We start from the raw sequence: 19247 nt of genomic DNA on the forward strand, positions 1-19247 counted from the left end.
CTATCCCAAGAGATGCAGACCTTTATCCAGGACCTCCCATTTGATGGGAACGGTCTCTTTTTGGAGCAGACTGATGTGAAGCTGCATGGGTTAAAGGACACTCGGGACACCCTTCGCTTGCTGGGCATGCCTATGCTGCAGTCTGCACGGAAACAGTTCTGGCCACCCCTGCTGCCAAGGTCTTGGCAGCCTCGTCAAGAGTCTGGAAGGAGAAGGAGTAGACACACAAACTTTAGTAGTCACCACCCTTCCTTCTCCCGCTCACTCACGCAGTCTGGCCTCTGCAAGCATGGCTGGTGTCAGTCTATATCCCTAACAGGCACGACCTACACTGGGTAGTCAGAGTGCCGGACCACATCAGGTCATCCCCTGGATTGGTGGTTGGACCCTGGTTGGTGTGGGAGGAAGTCCCCTCCGTGATCCCATCCCCGTCACTGACCCGTGTCTCCAGTGCTTCGGACCTGGGCTGGGGAGCCCACCTGGGTGAGCTGAGCACCCAGGGCCACTGGTTGCAGACTGATCTGGCCCTCCACATTGTCAGGGAGCTCAGAGCAGTTTGTGCCTTCCTGCCAGTGCCGTTGATTTACAGGGTCCTTGTGAAGATCAACCAACACAGGGCAAGAATTATCCTAATAGCTCCCACGTGGCCTCGCCAGCACTGATTCGGCACATTGCTGAGTGGCTTTCAGTAGCCGCCCAACTGTAGCTGCCCCTCTGGCTGGATCTACTGTCCCAGCCTTTTTGCATCCGAACCTGATGGCACTGCACTTGACCGTTTGGCTACTACATGGCTAAGCACGGACGAACGGGCATGCTCGGCTTGCGTTCAGCTGGTCTTGCTGGGTAGCAGGAAACCCACCACCAGAGCGACTTACTTGGCCAAATGGAAAAGGTTCATGTGCTGGGCCTCGGAACAGCATATTCAGGCTTAGCAGGCCCCACTGCAGGAGATCCTGGATTATCTGCTGCACCTCAAACTCCAAGGTTTGTCCCTGTCATTGATCAAGGTCCACCTGGGTGCTATCTTGGCTTTCCATCCTCCATTCCAAAGCAGGTTGATCTTCGCTCACAACATGATGGCACGATTTTTGAAAGGTCAGGAGTGTCTCTACCTACACGTCTGGGATCCCTTCCCCCTCCGAGACCTGAATCTCAAGCTGTTGAGCCTCTGGCTTCCTGCTTTCTCCTGCTTCTCTCCTGGAAGGTTTCGTTTCTGGTCATGTTATTGTCAGCCCACAGGGTGTCTGAGATCAGGGCACTTACTTCAGAGCCGCCCTATACGGTCTTCTACAAGAATAAGGTCCAGCTGCAACTGCACCCAGCATTTCTGCCCCAGGTCGTTTCCCGGTTTCATACTGGCCAGGACATATACTTACCCATCTTCTTTCCAAAGCCTCATGCATCAGATGAGGAGTGCAGGCTACACTCCTGGATGTCAGGAGGGCACTGGGCTTCTACATAGATAGAACAAAGCCGTTCCATAAGTCAACGCAGTTGTTCGTTGCGGTGGCTGACAGAATGAAAGGTCACTCGGTGTCCGCTCAGAGGATTTTGTCCTGGATCATGGCCTGCATCCTCTACTGCTATGAGTTGGCGAAGGTGCCTCTGCCTGCTGTCGTGGTGGCACACTAGACTTGGGCACAAGCATTGTCAGCAGCCTTCCTGACACAGGTACTAATCCAAGAGATCTGTCGGGCCGCTACCTGGTTGTCTGTCCACACGTTCGTGTCTCATTATATGCTTACCCAGCAAGCTCGAAACGATGCTGGCTTTGGCAGAGCAGTGCTGCAAGCTGCAAGACTGAACTCCAAGTCCACCTCTATTGATACTGCTTTTGAGTCACCTAGAATGGAACGTACATGAACAAGCACTCAAAGAAGAAAAAACAGTTACCTACCTTTCAAAACTGTTGTTCTTCGAGATGTCTTGCTCATGTTCATTCCATTACCCATCCTCCTATCCCTCCGTTGGAGTTGCCAGCAAGAAGGAACTGAGAGGGCATAGGGCTGGCGGTGCTTGATATACCAAAGCATGAGTGCTGCACACAAGGGGATGCCACGGCTGGCCCTACGGATACTGCTAGGGCAAAAGTCTCTGATGACTGTGCATGTGGGCGCATGCACACCTAGAATGGAATGGACATGAGCAACACATCAAAGGACAACAATTACAAAAGGTAGGTAACTGTTTTTTCTAGGTATAATTTCTATTTTTTTATGCTTTTCATACAGAAAATTATGTGGCACTATAGTCTTAAATGTTAGTGTTACAACACATGATTATATGTTTCTGGAATCTAAAATAATCCGTTTATTCACATATGGGGCTGGACACAGTAAACTACCTTCTAATGGTGTATGAAAGCAAACTAATTGCTATGCCCTTTTAGTCCTGTGGTTTTACAGTCCCAGTTCTGCTGAATCTCTCATGATTTAGTAATTTGTCATAAAAATTCAGTTGGAAACACAGATTGAGAGCACTAGATTATTTTAGACTAATTCAATCAAATGGCCCCTTCAGCTCCTGTTTTTTTTCTAACAGAGCTTAAAAAATGTGCTAGAACACACGTACGGTGTATAGTATCTTTTTAAAAATCTGTGCAGGATCTTCCTACCTCCTGTACATAATTTCAGCAACCAGTGATAACATTAAAGGGGAAGAAAGCTGTTTATACTTTCTTCTGTGCTCCGCTTTATACTGATTTGTACCAAAAGCAACACACTTTTTTTAATGTACCATATACCATACCAGATCAGGAAGTTGGTCTATAAAGCCCAGTATCCTGTTTTCTCTTATGGCCAGTATTTCAAAGGAAGACAAAACCTTCCATGTATATGATGATCCAAAATTGGCATAAAATTATTTAGCCTTAAAATACTGGGGGATCACTTTTTCCCACTTCATTAAAATTTCTAATGTTTGGTCCTTGCTGTTGCAGGTACACTGGTCTGAAGAGTTATCTGTAGAAGATCTTTCAGATCATATTTTAAATCTGGTTTCAAACTGAATTTAGGGATAAAATGACAACAAGAAATCCATTGATAACTGTTCTTCACCTTCTGTTAAATTTAACATACAACTTCATGCTTATGTTTATAAGTACAGAAAGAAAGCTAGAACCCTGATGCATTACAATGTTTTAACACTGACATTTTTCTGCTACTAAAGAAAACTATATAGTCCCTTTAGAGTATAGTTGTTGGCAACTTAGAGATTTGTTCTATAATTCACTAAGTAATATTTGCCTAAATTCCAAAACAGCTTTTCAGTAGAACATAATAAACTGTATTTTATCACCTTTCATTTAAATAGTAAGATACTGAGTTAGTTCAATAAATTACACTGAAACAAGACAACAGTTAGTTTCAAAATGCTTGCAATTCCTGATGTATAAAACAATGATCAATGTGTAAAAAAAGTTAATCTCTCTATGGAGGGTTTTTTAAAAAAAAATGCATTAAAGATGTGTAAGCCATTGCTCTTACAAAGTCAAAGTCATCTTCCTGAGCAACACAGCTTTTAGGGTTTTATTTAGCACTTTTATTCATACTACCTACCAGCTGTACAACAGGAATGAATGAGTCCTGTATATTATGTGCTCCTGTATTTGGAGTTTTACTCTGCCCTTCTTTACTTTAAAAAAAAAAAAAAAAGAAAAAGTTTGCTGTATCATCATCCAGGTTTATTTCAAAACTTTTTATTGGTTCTAGCATGGTCTCATAGTCCTCCTCATTCTCTGACCATCTGTGGGTTAAGTGTTAGCAGACTAACCATTTTGCAGAGGAAATGCAGCCTGCATGCCCAGAGGGGCCTACTGTATACATCAAGAAACAGTCTTTATAAGCTGAATCTGTTAAGCAAATAGGGGGCATGGTGAGGAGCAAGGAAGCAGGTGAAGGGAGCATGTTGAGAAGCAGGGCTCTGTGAAGGGACATGGGTATGGGGGATCCTGGTGGAAAATCAGAGGGGGGAAACAAGGGAATAGGAAGAAGTTGTGTGTGGGGAGAATGGGGAGAAAAAGTGAGGCTGGTAGGTGAAGGAGGATGTTGGTAAATTGGTGAGGGTTCAGATGAGGGCCACAAGAATAATTAAAGGATTGGAAAACACGCCTTATATTTAGACTTAGCCGAATTTGATTTTTATTTTTAAAAATGTTGATGGATAATATCTGTTTATGTCTAAGCAGTGCACAGTTGTGGGAAATTATGGGTGTGGGGGTCAGACAATAATTCTTTAATGACCGAAGACAATGAAATTCAAAAAGTTAAAGCTTTATAATCATTCCAAAAATTGTCAACATCACATGCCACAATACACAAAGTAAATGTTCTTAAATCAGACTGTGTTCTCAAGCAGCATTTTCCTTTGCCTATCTGTAAATTTCAGTTATTGATAGAAATACTTTTTCTGTCTGTGTGTGTACGGTGAAATCAACATTTACCAACACTTACTTCACACCGATAAAAGTCTAATCCCTCCAAGCCTATTTATAGTGAGAGACTCAAGGAGCTCAGTCCGTTTATCTTAATAAAGAGAAGGTTAAGGGGTGTCTTGGTCACAGTCTAGAAATACCTACTTGAGGAACAGAAATTAGATAATGAGCTCTTCAGTCTAGCAGACAAAGTTATAACACAATCCAATGGCTGGAGGCTGAAGCTGGACAAATTCAGACTGGAAAGTCATTGGAACAACTCACTTAGGGTTGTGGTGGATTCTTCATCACTGGCAATCTTTAAGTCAAGATTGGATGCTTTTCCTAAAAGGTATACTCTAGTTCAAAAAGGCATTAATTCAGGGAAATCCTGTGGCGTTTGTTATACAGGGGGTAAGGCTAGTTAAACAAGTGGTCCCTTCTGGCTTTATAATTGATGAATGTATGAAAGCAGAAGAGAGGAGGTGTACCTTTGGCTCATCAGAGTAGAGTCTCCCCTCTGCTTTTTCCATTCCTGATGCCTTACAGGGCACACCCTGCTTTTTTGTTAGTCTTCACACAAGCCTCCAGTCTCCACTCACCTCCTCCTGAGCACCGTCCATAGCCTGTTAAAGTCCTGTGCCTTTCCACAACCCTACCTCCACCAAATTTCCACACACCTCTGTTCAACACACTCACAACCCTTTGCAAGCCTCTTGACTCTGTGAAGATGTTCCATGTTGCAGGGAAGGGAGCACACCTGTTGAGGATATAGGAAGCCAGATGAGTAGCTGAGTTTTCATTGAGGAGTTGACTGATGCCGTGTGGGTTTCCTGAAGCCCAGGCTGAGGCATCAGTGCTTGATGGATTTTTCCACATCTGCTCTGTGCCCCATGGTACACCGAGGCATCAGTCATGGGGTAACTTTGCTCCATTGCGGAGATGCAGTTTCTGGGGGCAACCCTGCCTCTGTGGCACATGCACTTGGTTCCCCTGGTTCTGCTTTCTGTGTGTTGGAGAGCTCAGACAGCGGTTCTGAGAGAGCAAAGTGTATCTGCTGAAGCACTGGCTCTTGAACTGTTCCACACCAGTAATGCCTCAGTATGCTGGGGATTGGAGGCAGTAGTACAGGGAGTCCTTCAAGTGCCAGTATCTCTGAGCTCTACCCTCCATGCACAGCTCTATCCAAAGGCCCCTGCACACCAGCCTTTTACTCTTTGCACAGGCCCCCTACACATACCTGCTAATGTCTCTGTTTCCCCGTACATAACCACTCGCCATCCCAGAGCTTGATCTTGCCTCCATACCACACCCCTGTACTCTCTGCAACCTAGCCTGCTTTCCTGCCTCAACAGCTGGTTAGTGAATGAGAGTTACAGGTATTTGGAAAATTTTAATGAACAAAATTTTTCATTTTCATGTTTTATCTAAAATTATGTTTAAAGAGATGCCAACCCTCCCTAATTTTCCAAAGTCATCCTGATTTTTAAACGTATTTATGAAATTACTAAATCAGGATTAAATCTACACATTTTGCAATTGTATTTAAAAATGGGTGGAGTGTCTGTTGTGTGTCACTCATCACTCAAATCCAATGAACACAGTGCCATGGCTACAAGGGCATTTTTCACCACCATCAGCGTCCTGTGCAGGTTGCCCACAGCACAGCCATATGCATGCCATGTATAGTGTGTACCATTTTGGCAGTCACACTAGGGGAGGCTTACAGGTTGGCTCCTTGGTTGCATCAGTGAGATTCCCTGGGCGGGGGTGTCTTTCCCAGGCCAGTGCACCTGCACCGGGCCCAAACACATGGCCGTTGCTTGCACGACTGCTGCAGGGAGCAGAGTGCTTGGCCAAGAGGACCAACAGAGTACAGTGAGTGGGGTGCACTCTCCCCCATGCCTTTTCCCTCAGCACAGCTAATGGTACCTGGCACTGTCCCAGCCAGATGGCTCTGGGTCTGGGACAGGCTGAGCAGCTGCCTGCAACACCAGTAAATATCTCCATCAACCCCAGTGCCACCTGCACCTGTTATGAGATCAGCTGACACTGGGCACCTACCCTTTTTCCGCTCATCTCCACTCCTCCCACCTCATCAAGCAGCCCCCTTCACCTCCATCTCCTCTCCTACCAACCCCAACAAGTCTGTTCCATGCTCTACGAAACTCACCAAATGCATCTTTCAGACCAACCAGACACTCCATTCCACTCAAGCACCTGGCTAACTGACACCTATCCCTCCAGGGGCACCTGGTGACCCATCAGCCCACCTCTCAACTCGGGGGGGGGGGCAGGATGACATCACAGTATACCATAAGATAAATTTCTGGGGGCAACCCTGCCTCTGTGGCACATGCACAGACTGTGAAGTGAAGGTCATTCTGATAGGTGGCAAGCTGTGGTGATTTTGAGTGGGTTGAGGTGCTGGATTTACCACTCAAGCCAAAGCTTATGGGTTAGAATCATAGAATCTCAGGGTTGGAAGGGACCTCAGGAGGTCATCTAGTCCAACCCTCTGCTCAAAGCAGGAACAATCCCCAATTTTTGCCCCAGATCCCTAAATGGCCCCCTCAAGGATTGAACTTACAACCCTGGATTTAGCAGGCCAGTGCTCAAATCACTGAGTTATCCCTGCCCCCTTTGTAGTTCATTAATATGGTCTACAGTGCATTAATACAGTCCAACTGGGGCAGTTAAAATGCAACACAATGCCTGTGGCTTGGATGGTGAATTGAGCATCCCAACCCCCGCTGACAAAATGAGCCAAATACACCAAAAAAGTATGCAAAAAGGTTTCAGAAGTGCTTGTGAATGAGTGAGAAAATGGCCAATGTCATGGTCGCACCTGGTCATGGCTATTAGTGTTACTAAATATTACTTCAGCTTGTACCACTATTATTACTGTAATATGCACAAAAGTGCATCTGAAATGCACAGCAAGCATTCAAGAAACTACCCAAGATGCATTGTCTGTGTTTGGTTTTGTACCTTTGACACTTGGTGCTGCTCCAAGCAGCATCCTTAATTCTTCCCTAATTTTTTTCATAAGTGTCCCAAAAAGCCTCAGAGTAAACCTGGCACCTCTGATATTAGCTGATGTATCTGAGTGGTTGTATTAGCTAATTGTGATTAAACTCTGGTTATTCCAAACAAATGGAGCAAATCTTTTTGTATGTAGCTTTAAAAGTTCAAATGTCTTCGTTGTTATTGGAAGGTGGTTGTGTGTGAAGTATGAAGTTTGTAGAGACTATTGTTTAGACAGAAGAATCATAAGAAATGTGAAGAAAATAAGTCAAAATATCTAAAAAGGGAGCACTTCACTGACTTTTGCAGCAGAATAGTTTTTAACATATTAATACTTAAAAATGTCAATTGTTGTCTGGAAAGTTTAAGTTCAAGCCCTGAAGTGTAAAACAGTGGGATTTTAGTCTTGCTGTAAGTGTAGATTTCATAACTATGGTGGTGTTACTACTGCCTCCATCATATTTTTGTGAGCATAAACAGAACATCCCGGTGTACCTCTTTTTTTACAGATGCTGACAGGCAAGACTCAATTAATGTATTTTTGGGAGTATTCCAGCCTGCAGAAGGAAAACCTCATCTTTGGGAACTTCCTACAGACTTTTACTTGCATCACAAGAACACTATGAGTCTTTCACAGACAAGGAGAAGGTATTTTGTAGTTCCCTATTTATCATTCACTTTCATAATACGTGTTCAAAATTTAAAAACCTTTAAATTGATTTTGAACAACTGTCTCAAAAATACATTTCACTTTGCAAAATAAGCAGGTAAATTACTCTGCCTTGCAAAGGTGGGTTATTTGAAACAAATACATCATTGCCATATTTTAAACATTTGTAAAAGCATTAATTATCATAATCTCCTTTTATGAAATGTTTGACATTTTGTTTTAATTAAATGAGTCCATCTGATGGAAAAGGACAGATTAAAAAGATGGAATTTCATATGAATGAAGCTTGCAGTTTGAAATGATCTGCTATTTTATTGAAGTCCAGTTACCAGCATTTCATTAATCTGCAGGCTAAAAGTATTTCTGTTAAATTTCAGCTAGTCATATTTATTGATGTAGCAATGTATTTGAAATACTGTGATTAGCATTCAGTTTTTTCTGGGACACAACCAGTTTTCAGGAGTACATGCTCAGAAAATGTAGACCAAGAAATGTGCATTTCTATTTTTTACCCATCTCCAGACCCCATCCCAATCTAATCCAGTTTGAAGATTGTATCAATCCAGTTTTATCTGTCATCCCATTTGTGCATTATAGTTTATAAACAATAATAAAGCCGAAGTACTTGATATGGGAGATGATTTTTGAGGATAACTTCATCATATTGAATGACTGTTTAGAATTGTAATGACTGACCACGTCTCTACATTATACTAATTTTAAAAGAACAGGTGATATTGGAAACTTTCTACAGAGACCCTTTCAAAGCTGCTACTGGTGCTTCACCTGATTTTGTTAGATGTTCCGACATTATTTTGATCCTGCCTACTTGTTCATCCTTTTGTGGGCTTGGTCACTTCAGTTGTTGGATTTGAAATTCTGCTTTAGATTTTATCTGGAGAAGATTCAGGTCCCTTAAAAAAATCCATATAGCCACTGGTTTCATCTTAACGCTATGCATCAGGTCATCCTGCGTCCAAAAGAACTGTTTCTAAATGACCATTTTCTATTGTATTTTATCTGTTTTCATAAGCAGCATTACATAAGAACATAATGGCCATACTGGGTCAGACCAATTGTCCATCTAGCCCAGTATCCTGTCTTTTGACAGTGGCCAGTGCCAGATGCTTCAGAGGAAGTGAACGGAACAGAGCAACTATCGAGTGAGCCATCTCCTCTCATTCAGCTTCTGGTAGTCAGAGGTTTAGGGACACCTAGAGCATGAAGTTGTATCCCTGACCATCTTGGCTAATAGCCATTGATGGACCTATCCTCCATGAACTTGTCTAATTCTTTTTTGAACCCAGTTATACTTTGGGCCTTCACAACATTCCCTGGCATAGTCTCTTGAGGGGTTGTTTTATGCTGCTTGTAGCCTTTTATTTTATTTAAAATGAATTTTGTAATGTGGTATTACACCACCATGGGTTTGGCTTTGACGGCTACAGTTTCAAGCTTAACAGAGTGAAAGTCCCCTCTGCTATTTGCTTCAGATTTAGTCTGTAGGAACACACAAAGACCAAGGATAGTGACCACACATCCATTCACAAGTACAAGGTTTAGTTTCTTTTACAAGTTTTATTAAAGTTACAATTAAAGTTATGAATACCCAAGCGTATAGAAATTCTATACAGACCTATGCACAAGTTACAAATATAGTTATACTCACATCCTTAACAATAGCGTTACTGATGGGTTACTCATGGATTGATTATCAGTAGAGGGATGGTTCCTGCTGGAGTATCTCATAGGGAGCTAAATTTTCCTAATCTAGGCACTCTTTTATAATGTGATTCTGACTATACCTCATTAGCACTTCTGCACATAGTGCACCCTGCAGTTAGGGCATGTGTTAAAAAAAAAATGTGATTACCGGGTATCTTGTAACAAAAAATTACTCTTACTATTAATTTTTCACTATCACCCATTGGTACATCTTTTCCCATAATCTTAGGGCATTGGGTTATTCTTCGGTCACTTACGTCAGCATATCTTATCTCCAAGGCCTAAAATAGCTAATCTAAAATCTTGCGGGCCTTAGCCTACAGGTTCTTGCGTTTCAGCTTGTCTTACTTATATCTAATACATGATTCCTCTGAATAGTGATCAGTCTTATACCTCTATACTCTCACAAATTAACTCTATTTAACATATAATGATTATATATGACATAACATGTCAGTCAATCACATCACACAATAAATGAACAGTAAACTAAAATCATTGGCTACATTGTTCATATCAGCCATGCAGCCAACCTCCAATTAGTCTGGCCACATAAAATATGTGCAGCATCTTTCTTCACTTTATTGTCCACTTATCCTGAACATTTCTGTGTAATGCTGTGTGGCAAAGTGAATTCAACTATGTGTTGCAAAGGTGATTTCTCAAATGAATGTCCCAGTCTCCCTTTAATTCATTATCTTGTTTATTTCAAAACCTGTCTTATTTTTTGTGTTCTTGCATGTTTTGCTTTTCTTTGAATTAGAAAGTTAAAATTGCTACTTACTATTTTTCTCCTGTTTCAGAGTAGCAACCATGTTAGTCTGTATCCGCAAAAAGAACAGAAGTACTTGTTGCACCTTAGAGACTAACAAATGTATTTGAGCATAAGCTTTCATGGGTTACAGCCCACTTCATCGGATGCATAGAATGGAACATATAGTAAGGCAAAACAAACACACACACACACACACACACACGAAAAGGTGGAGTAAGAGGCTAATTAAGATGAGCTATTATCTGTTAACTGTTCTTCGTGTGTGTGTATATATAAAAAAAAAATTTTCTGGTCTGAATTTGTCGTTTTTAGTTTTTCTGATAAGAGTTCATAATATACAGGAAAATTTGTTTCATGTGGAAATAATGCCTTCTGAATACAGTAGGTACTGTAGATAACTGAGATATAGATATATATTTCTATATCGCCAGTCTGTTTCCTTATGTCAGATTAAATTGTGATTTCTTAAGAAGACACAATCTGATGTATTTGTGCAGCACCAAGGAAACTGGGGCTGTGATTGTGTGTACAAATTGCATTTGAGTCTGAAGGGGTTAATATGCGACTGGGGGCCAAATCAACCCCACCCATGACACCAGAAGGATGTGTCAGGCTTCAAGGAAGGAGCTAAAAGGGGCAAGCCCCTGTCAGTTGGAGGCTGGCTGGGAAAGGAGACCTTCAGCTCTCTTACTGTGGAAGAGAAACCTGGCTGGAGCCAGGAACTGAGGAAGATTGTAGCCTATCAGAGCTCCTGCAATGGAAGGTAGGCCTGGTCCAAGATGGTTGCCATGTTTGGCTACCAACAGTTGACTTAAACTTGCATGAGCGAATAGGGTGGAATCGTTTGTTTTCTTGGTACACTGTAGAGCCTGGGAGGGGCAAAGAACCCAGAAGGGACAGAAGAGTTGTTTTGTTTTGTCAATTTTGGACTTTGGATACTGCAGAAATAGTGGAAATGTTATGTACCTAACTGGAGCGCTAAATCTGCTCAACCTGGAAGATGGTGGAGGCTGGGCTGCATCACACCACAAGATAAGTAGGTGTATAGGGAAGGCAGGCAGCCACAGAGGTTCCAATCATGACTGGGGCCCTTGGCCACTCTGGCAATAAAATAATAATGATGAAAAATACTATCTTTGGGGCCATGGGAAGAGAGGGAAGAAGTAACTTGCTGTAACAGAAACTTCTTTCCACTTCCCAGGCCTTTCCCATCTCTTGTTCAGAAAGAAAATATTTCATAATGAGTGGTATACACTTCCTCTTGAATTCATGGAGAGAGAACAAAATAGGAGGAGTCCGGAATCATGGAAATTGGGCTTTTCCCCTGTCACCCAGCTCCTGCTCAGTGCCAGCATAAGACAGTGCTTAGGTGAGATCAGCTCTTGGATGAAGAACAGCTGCCTGAAGCCAAACCCAAGAAAGACAGAGGTGATGCTGGTGGCCAGAGGAAAGTATTTTGAAGAGCTTGCAGCCACAGTGCAGTCTTTGTTCGTTGAAGATCTACAACCACAATTAGTCATGTCAGTCTATTGTCTAGCAGTTCTCTTGAATTCCTCTGACACTAAGTTCTCACATAGTGTCTGTGAGAAATGCTTTCTATCTTCCCTTGGCAAGGAAACTCAATTCGATTCTGATAAAGTCCCAACCTTAGTTATTCATGACTTTGTCACCTCTGAACTGGATTACAGCAATGCGGTGTGCCTGGTCATGAGGGCTTTAGCACTTAGGAAATTCCAGCTAGTTCATAACACTGCAGTGCATCTCCTCAGCAGCACAGACTACCATGAGCATAGTCCTCAAGTCTTTACATTGGCTTACCAGAGAATTTTGAAGCAAGTTCAAGGTCTTTGTCCTTCTCTTCAAAGCACTCTATGGCCTGGGGCTCTGATACCTAAAAGACCATGGCCAACAATTATGCTTCTCTGGTGCAATGGATCTCTCAACAATAAAAGTAAAGCTTGTCTGTCCAGGAGACAGAACTTTCTCCGAGTGCAGTTTGAGACTGTGGAGGAACTAATGACTGTCTCGAACCTCACTACTTTCTGCTACAAGTGCAAGGCACATTTCTTTGGCTGTGCCTTCTCTAACATATTGTATATTTATATTTATATTTTAAAAAAGAGAGGGAAAAAAATAGAATAACACCCTACCAAAACAAGACACTTCACTGCGCACACTTCTGCTTCGGGGGGAGAGGATGAGAGAACAAACAACATGTGATGGATGTGTTCATGTTGCTTAGTGCACACCTGGAAGGCTCTCAGATACTACTTTTAGTATTAAAAACTTACATGACAGGGATCTGGGTAGCAGAACTCCCACAGTGTCTGCTGCTGATCAATGCATTAGCCTAGGTAGGATCTGATCTTTAATATTTAGGATCATATGTGTCTCTCAAATAAAAGCCATAAAGATAACTTTTTTTTTCCTTCCAGGAATGGTGTCGGTATAATTTAGAAAAAAATTACAGATATAATTATGAGGAAAAGATGGAAACATATAAATATGAATAGCTGAAAGAAAAAGCATGCTTCATTTATGCTTCATTTTGTTTTCCAGTAGGTTATTGATTTTCATTCAGTGAGAGCAGCTACAGCACTTTACCTTTGCTGTTAAATATTCCAGTAATGAAGCACTCTGGTTCTCAGACCTGTATGATTAACAAATCTCCTGTCAGTGTCTTTTTAAGAATATCAATGCTCCTGTCAGGAAGCCAACTTATTTTATATTTTTCACAAAACTTTGCAAATTGTCAAAGTTTGCCAAATATTGATAAATATTATTGCTGATCTCCACACACTCTTCAAATTTTAAAACCTTAATGTTAACATTATTTAAAAAAAAAAAACCAGAAAGATGTTAACCAGTAAGCTTATCGGATAGTTTTGCATTGTTATGACCATTGTCCTCTCACACACCCTCTCCACCTGCTGCTTTGATCTCCCTCCATACATTATGTTTTAGGCCCCAATCCTGCAACTGCTACCGAACAGTTGGACACCTGAAGTAAATGTAGGTCTGTGTAGGCAGACTGCTGCACCTGCATAGAGCCCCACTGACTTCAGGGGTCTGTCCACAAAGGTGCAGTTGCATGACTGGGAACTGTTAAACTTCTCAGGCCAAGGATTGTTCTTTCCTTTCTCACACCCTTGCAGTATAAACCACCATGCACAATTTGGACCCTATACAGTGCATAAAAAGTGGTGTGCACGTTTTTAGATATGATAGTAGATTGAATATTTATTTTCTATATAAAATACTATAGTAAAGTCAATTCCATGTGTGAATTTCCCCCCCATAGCTATACCTACTGGTGGACACGAGGTGTATTAAATCATTTACCACTGCCTTATGATGAGGGTAAGTGCTCTGTGTTCTTTTTGTTTTAGAGAATATTTTGGAAAAATACTGATTATTTTGATTCAGCCATTGAATGGTTTGCATGTATTCCTTTAATCACAAATTAACAAACTGATGAAAGCTGTGCAGTTATAACAGCTGACAAGGATTTCCTTCTCAATGAGCTATGGGTTTCACTAGCATGTATGAGATGCCTGCATCACACCTGCCAAATGTCCATCAATTGTTGAGCCAGATATTGTAAATGTGGTGCTTACTGTAGACTTGTGGATATGACTTTGGCTTCTATAAATTCACATGCAGGGAAGCATTTTAAATAGTTTTTTGTCTTTCCCATTCATATGTGGCTTGAAGTATTGTAAATTGATGACGCACAAGAATAGTCTAGCTGATAATTCAAATACAATTGGAAGACACATACCACTTCTCCAGCAGAGAGACTGTTCAAATCAGAAATGTCAATTTAAAAGGGAATCAAATTAATTAGTTAACTTATATAATGTATCCCCTCAAATAGATTTTATTTATTTATATATATATATATATATATATAAAATCTATCTTGTGCTATAGAAAAAACATATGGAAGTGTTATTACAGGAGTATGCAAATAGTTTTTTTCCAAATGTGCTAATGATTTGCAACAGAACATGTCTTTTTTTTTTTTTCAGTGACATGCACTGAAAATATAAGGAAGTTGATAGTGAAGAAATTTCACAAATATGAAGAAGAGATTGATATTCATAATGAGTTCTTTCGGCCATATGAATTAAGCAGTTTTGATGACACCTTTTGCTTGGCAATGACCAATTCTATACGGTATATTTTGCGGTGTTATAAATCATATAATTTAGATTTCACAGTTCTAATACATAACCTGAAACTTACTTTAGTGCAGCCTTTTTGAATCTTGTCCCACTTTAGTATTTGTTTTTACTTGGAGCCCCCACCACCGCCTTACAGTAGTGGGGCGGACACTGTTAGTAGTGTTACTAATGCATTTGTTCAGGACATACCAGGCAAATTACTCAAAATACAAATCAAATGGTACTATAAAAACACACCTTACCTATATTAGTGCTGCTGATGTTAGTCAGTGAGAGATTTGAGTAAGTGGCAGGGTTGTGCAGGGTCACAACACTACTCAAATTTGGACCAGCGGTCCCTCCATCTGTGTGATGGAGGGTGGCTGAGCCAGATTTAAGTGAGTGGCATTGCAAGTTGGCACTTGGCCCCCACACTTTTACTATAATTACTGAATTATTAGAAGGTTCACTGCCCTCCTGCCCCAAAAATTTGATGTGCCACCCTGATTGAGAACTTCTGGTTTAGAGCTTTATTCAGCTGGAAAGAGGACATTTACATGTGTGGACTGTTTAGGTAATGTAGACCAGTGCTACTCAAAGTGGTGGTCTGCGGGTGCTGGTCCGTGAGCCATCGGCTGCCGGTCTACGCACATGTTGGGGGGGGAAAAAAATTGCCAGTCCCCCACATCAGATAGCTTGAGAAGCACTGATGTAGACTACTTCATTTGAATTCATGCAGTTTTGTCTACTCCATGCCATAGTCCAGACTACAGGATGTGAATTATAGACTGTTCTAACCTGTTGCTCTCTAACAGCCCCATGTAGACACCTAGATTCTGCTGGTGTGAACTAAAAGGTACCTAGTTCATTTTGAGGTAGTCCCATTTAAAACAGGACTATGTTAACATGAACTAGGTACCTTTTGTGCATGCCAGCAATGTCTATGTGGGGCCTGTAGAATGCAGCTTGTTAGAGCACTCTACAAGTCACACACTCATAGTCTGGACTGCAATACCGTGTAGACAAGCCCATTCTCATTTAGGAGAAAAATTATGTCTGTTCAGATATGTTCTGTTTTTATCTCAAGATTGTGTGCGCTTGGAGTTGATTAAAACAATCAGCTGGAGTGTTTTCCGGCTGGCAGCCATGACACCTTGGATCATGCCAACTGAGTATTTTAAAAAATATTTTGAGCATGCATGCTTTGGCTAATGGCTTTTGTGGAAACGATTTCTAAAATGGCCATTTAAACTAATTTGAGAGTCATGAACACCATCATGAAAATAACATTGTTGGGTCTCGATTACCCCCACCCTACTTCACAAGTGACAACTCTGTGCATAGTCATGTTTTTTGGGTCTGTGTGGTACAACTGAAGGCTTCTTAAATCTCTTTAGATTTTAATTTTTTTAATTTTTCCATGACTGTTTGTGACCTGTAATCAAAGTTTAACCTAGACAGTCCTTTTTAATTCATGACAACAACTTTTAAATTCAGAACCAAATGTTACAGGATGTTCAGACTTGTAGATGTGAAGAATTTTCAGCAAAACCTGACAAAATATAATTTCAGAAGCATATTTCACATGTTGAGCTTTATTTTATGGCTGATTTTTTTTTTTTCCCCCTATTTCAGAGATTTCATGCCCAAGAATGTTGGAATTGATCCAAGTCCATTTACAGTGCGGAAACCTGATGAAACTGGAAAATCAGTGGTGGGGTAAGATTTGCATATAAAATATGGAATTTAAGATATTTTATTGGCATAATAACATCAACATTGTAGAGTACAATGCAATTAACAACAAAATGCATAATTACTTAGTTCAAGATGAGCAATGACTTGAAGGGGACACACAAGCCATACATGGCTCTTGAGTTGAGGCATAAGGCTAAAACCCAAGTACCTACCTGTACTCAAAAAGAGAGTATAAAGGATCCAAGGCCTATTTGAAGTAAATGGAAAGATTCTTACTGACTTCAGTGGACTTTGAATCGGGCCTTAACTATATTTATTATAGTATCGGTAGCATCGTGTATTACTGTGTACTGCCCTGTGTATGTCAGACAAACAGAATTTATGAAATTGCTTATGTGAGAGTACACACTGAGACATAGTACAGATTAGAATAGTTTAGAATAATAGTGAAAATTTTCTGGCACGTATAACAAACATTAATTTGCATCTAAAGCAACTTTGTAAATAACTGTCTTCTCCCCTGAACTAAATCTAAAAAAAGAATGTGTTGATGAGTTAAAAAGAAAATGTATGGTACACGTGTACTAACAACATTATTTTTAGAAGAAATAGAGATAAGGGAAACTACAGAATAAAAAAGTCCAATATATTCAGGATCATAATGTTGACTAAATTAGTGAATACAGAAAAGAATGCACAAAAATTACAAGATGATATATGGTTATATCTAAGGTTGTAGGAAAAAGCAGATGTTACATGAGATAGTATATTATTGATGGAATGTTGTAATATAGTGTATTTTCTAATAAATATGTATGTTCTAAGCGTAGTGTATGTGTTTGCAGTATGATTTAAGTATAATAAATATTTAAATGTGTAATAAATTTCTAAAAAGAAAGCCTGCTGATAGTCGTGAGTAGTTTGAAAATGTAACACCAGAAATTAAAGTTAGAATTGCTTTGTGTTCTAATATAAAATTAAAAGACCATCTGAAGATCTGGTCTGAATGTTTATCTTAAAAACAGTATCATCATTCTTCTTCAAGTGACTCTGCATGTTCATTCCATTCTTGGTGGTTTGCACATGCACTCCACTCACAGTTGTAAGAAATTTTTCCCACTGGGATGTCTCAAGTGCCCTCTGTTGCCATGTGCCACTGGGTGCTGGTATAAAGGGTCCAGCCACCTACAAGATCCCACAGCTCCCTCTTTCTGCCACATGACAGTAGTTGGAATTGCTTAGTGCTGTCAGTGTGCTTGTTGTAAATTAGTTGTGGATAGTTTACTAGTTGATTAATACTTAGCTAATAATGTAGATAGGATAAGTTTCTTTCTCAGTACCCAGTTTGGGGTTTTTCCATTTCTCGGCACCAAGGGATGCCTTGGTCACCGGGCTTCAAACCCTGTCTCTCTTTCACTAGGCCAATGACAAGGAGTGACCCACATTCAAACTTCTTAAAATGTTTAGGGGAAGCCCATACTCAGGATTGTTATCAGATTTGTAAATACTTTAAGCCTAGGACAGGAAAGACACAGAAGCCAGGCTAAAGTTTTTGCTTAAGAAAGTGTCCCTGAGACCTCTGTCAGAGCCTGGCCATTCAAACTCAGCTCCTAGTACCTCAGCATCAATTAGGGGTGTGCCTCGTATGTTGCCTGAGGTGCAGTATCATATACCTTCCCCAATAAGCTGTCAAGAGAGGAAGGTCGCCAGCACTGAAGTCCTCTAGGTGTGGAAATAAGTAGAGTGCAGCCAAAACCAAATACTCCTTTTCTCTGGCACCGCAGAATCCAGCTCCCTTGACTCTGGCAGCAAGGCAGGTACCTTTTGAGTCCAGTGCCTGAAGAAGTGCCCTCTACATCTCGATACCAACCATGCTGGAGGCTTTTGCAGTAACAAGAGATCTGGTGAGCCTTTCGGCACAGGTATCTCTGGTGGTGCAAGAGACTGTGCTCTCAGAATCAAGAGACAGATGGGCACCAGCAGCATCGGTGCAGCTCTTGGTACCAAGACAATTTTTTACCTCAGCCTTCATGCACAATGATACCATTGAAGGAGAAGCCTGCAATGTTGGCTCTACTTTGACACAGAACTGGTCTCTGGCACCATCAGGAGCAGCTCCCCCTTGGTCAGCAGAGGGAGATTCATTCTCCTCTGAATCAGAGATTGGCTCCTACATTTCCCAGCCTTGTAGCTGGTCTTACTACCCTGAAAGGGACCTTCTGGCAAGAGTACCATCAGGCATATGGCTGGGTGGTTGGGGTGTCATTGGGGCTCACCACCAGTCCAGTAGCCTTTTTGGAACCCATGGGGGTCCCCCACCCCGTTTCCAGATTGTATATGTGGCATTCATGCTCTGTGTCTTCAGAGAGGAATGGGGAGTCTACTGAAGAGGCACCACCTGATATGACAATCATATTTCTAAAGGGTCTAGATAGGTTGTAGCCTCAGATAAGCCCCCACCCCCCGGGACTTGAACCTAGTTCTATGAAAGCTCATGGGGCCTCCATCTGAGCCTCGAGCACATACTGCACCTATCACTGAAGGTGGCTTTCTTAGTAGCTATCACTTCAGCCTGGAGGGTGGCTGAACTTCCCGCTCGGACATCTGAACCACCTGATATAATCTTTGAGAAAATATACGTGCACCCTCATCTGAGATTTCTGTGATCTGAGATTTCTCTCTAGAGTCTCATTTTCATAGAAACCTGTCAGTTTACAGTCTACGTTTTACCCAAAACCACATGCCAATAGAGAGAAGCAACACCTCCACTCTTAG

The 19247-nt window shown here is 41.3% G+C and overlaps 1 protein-coding gene across 4 annotated transcripts in view; it reads left to right on the forward strand.

Moving 5' to 3' along the window:
- Positions 1-19247, forward strand: part of FIG4 (FIG4 phosphoinositide 5-phosphatase) — a 169676-nt gene that overhangs the window by 84595 nt on the left and 65834 nt on the right. For all 4 annotated transcript variants that reach the window (XM_074948227.1, XM_074948228.1, XM_074948226.1 and 1 more), the window contains 4 exons: positions 7948-8086; positions 13910-13968; positions 14640-14787; positions 16410-16493. In XM_074948227.1, the coding sequence (XP_074804328.1) occupies positions 7948-8086; positions 13910-13968; positions 14640-14787; positions 16410-16493 (430 nt within the window). The remainder of the gene's footprint in view (positions 1-7947; positions 8087-13909; positions 13969-14639; positions 14788-16409; positions 16494-19247) is intronic.

The sequence above is a fragment of the Natator depressus genome, chromosome 3 (genome assembly GCF_965152275.1).
Source record: "Natator depressus isolate rNatDep1 chromosome 3, rNatDep2.hap1, whole genome shotgun sequence".
NCBI classification, from domain to species: domain Eukaryota; kingdom Metazoa; phylum Chordata; order Testudines; family Cheloniidae; genus Natator; species Natator depressus.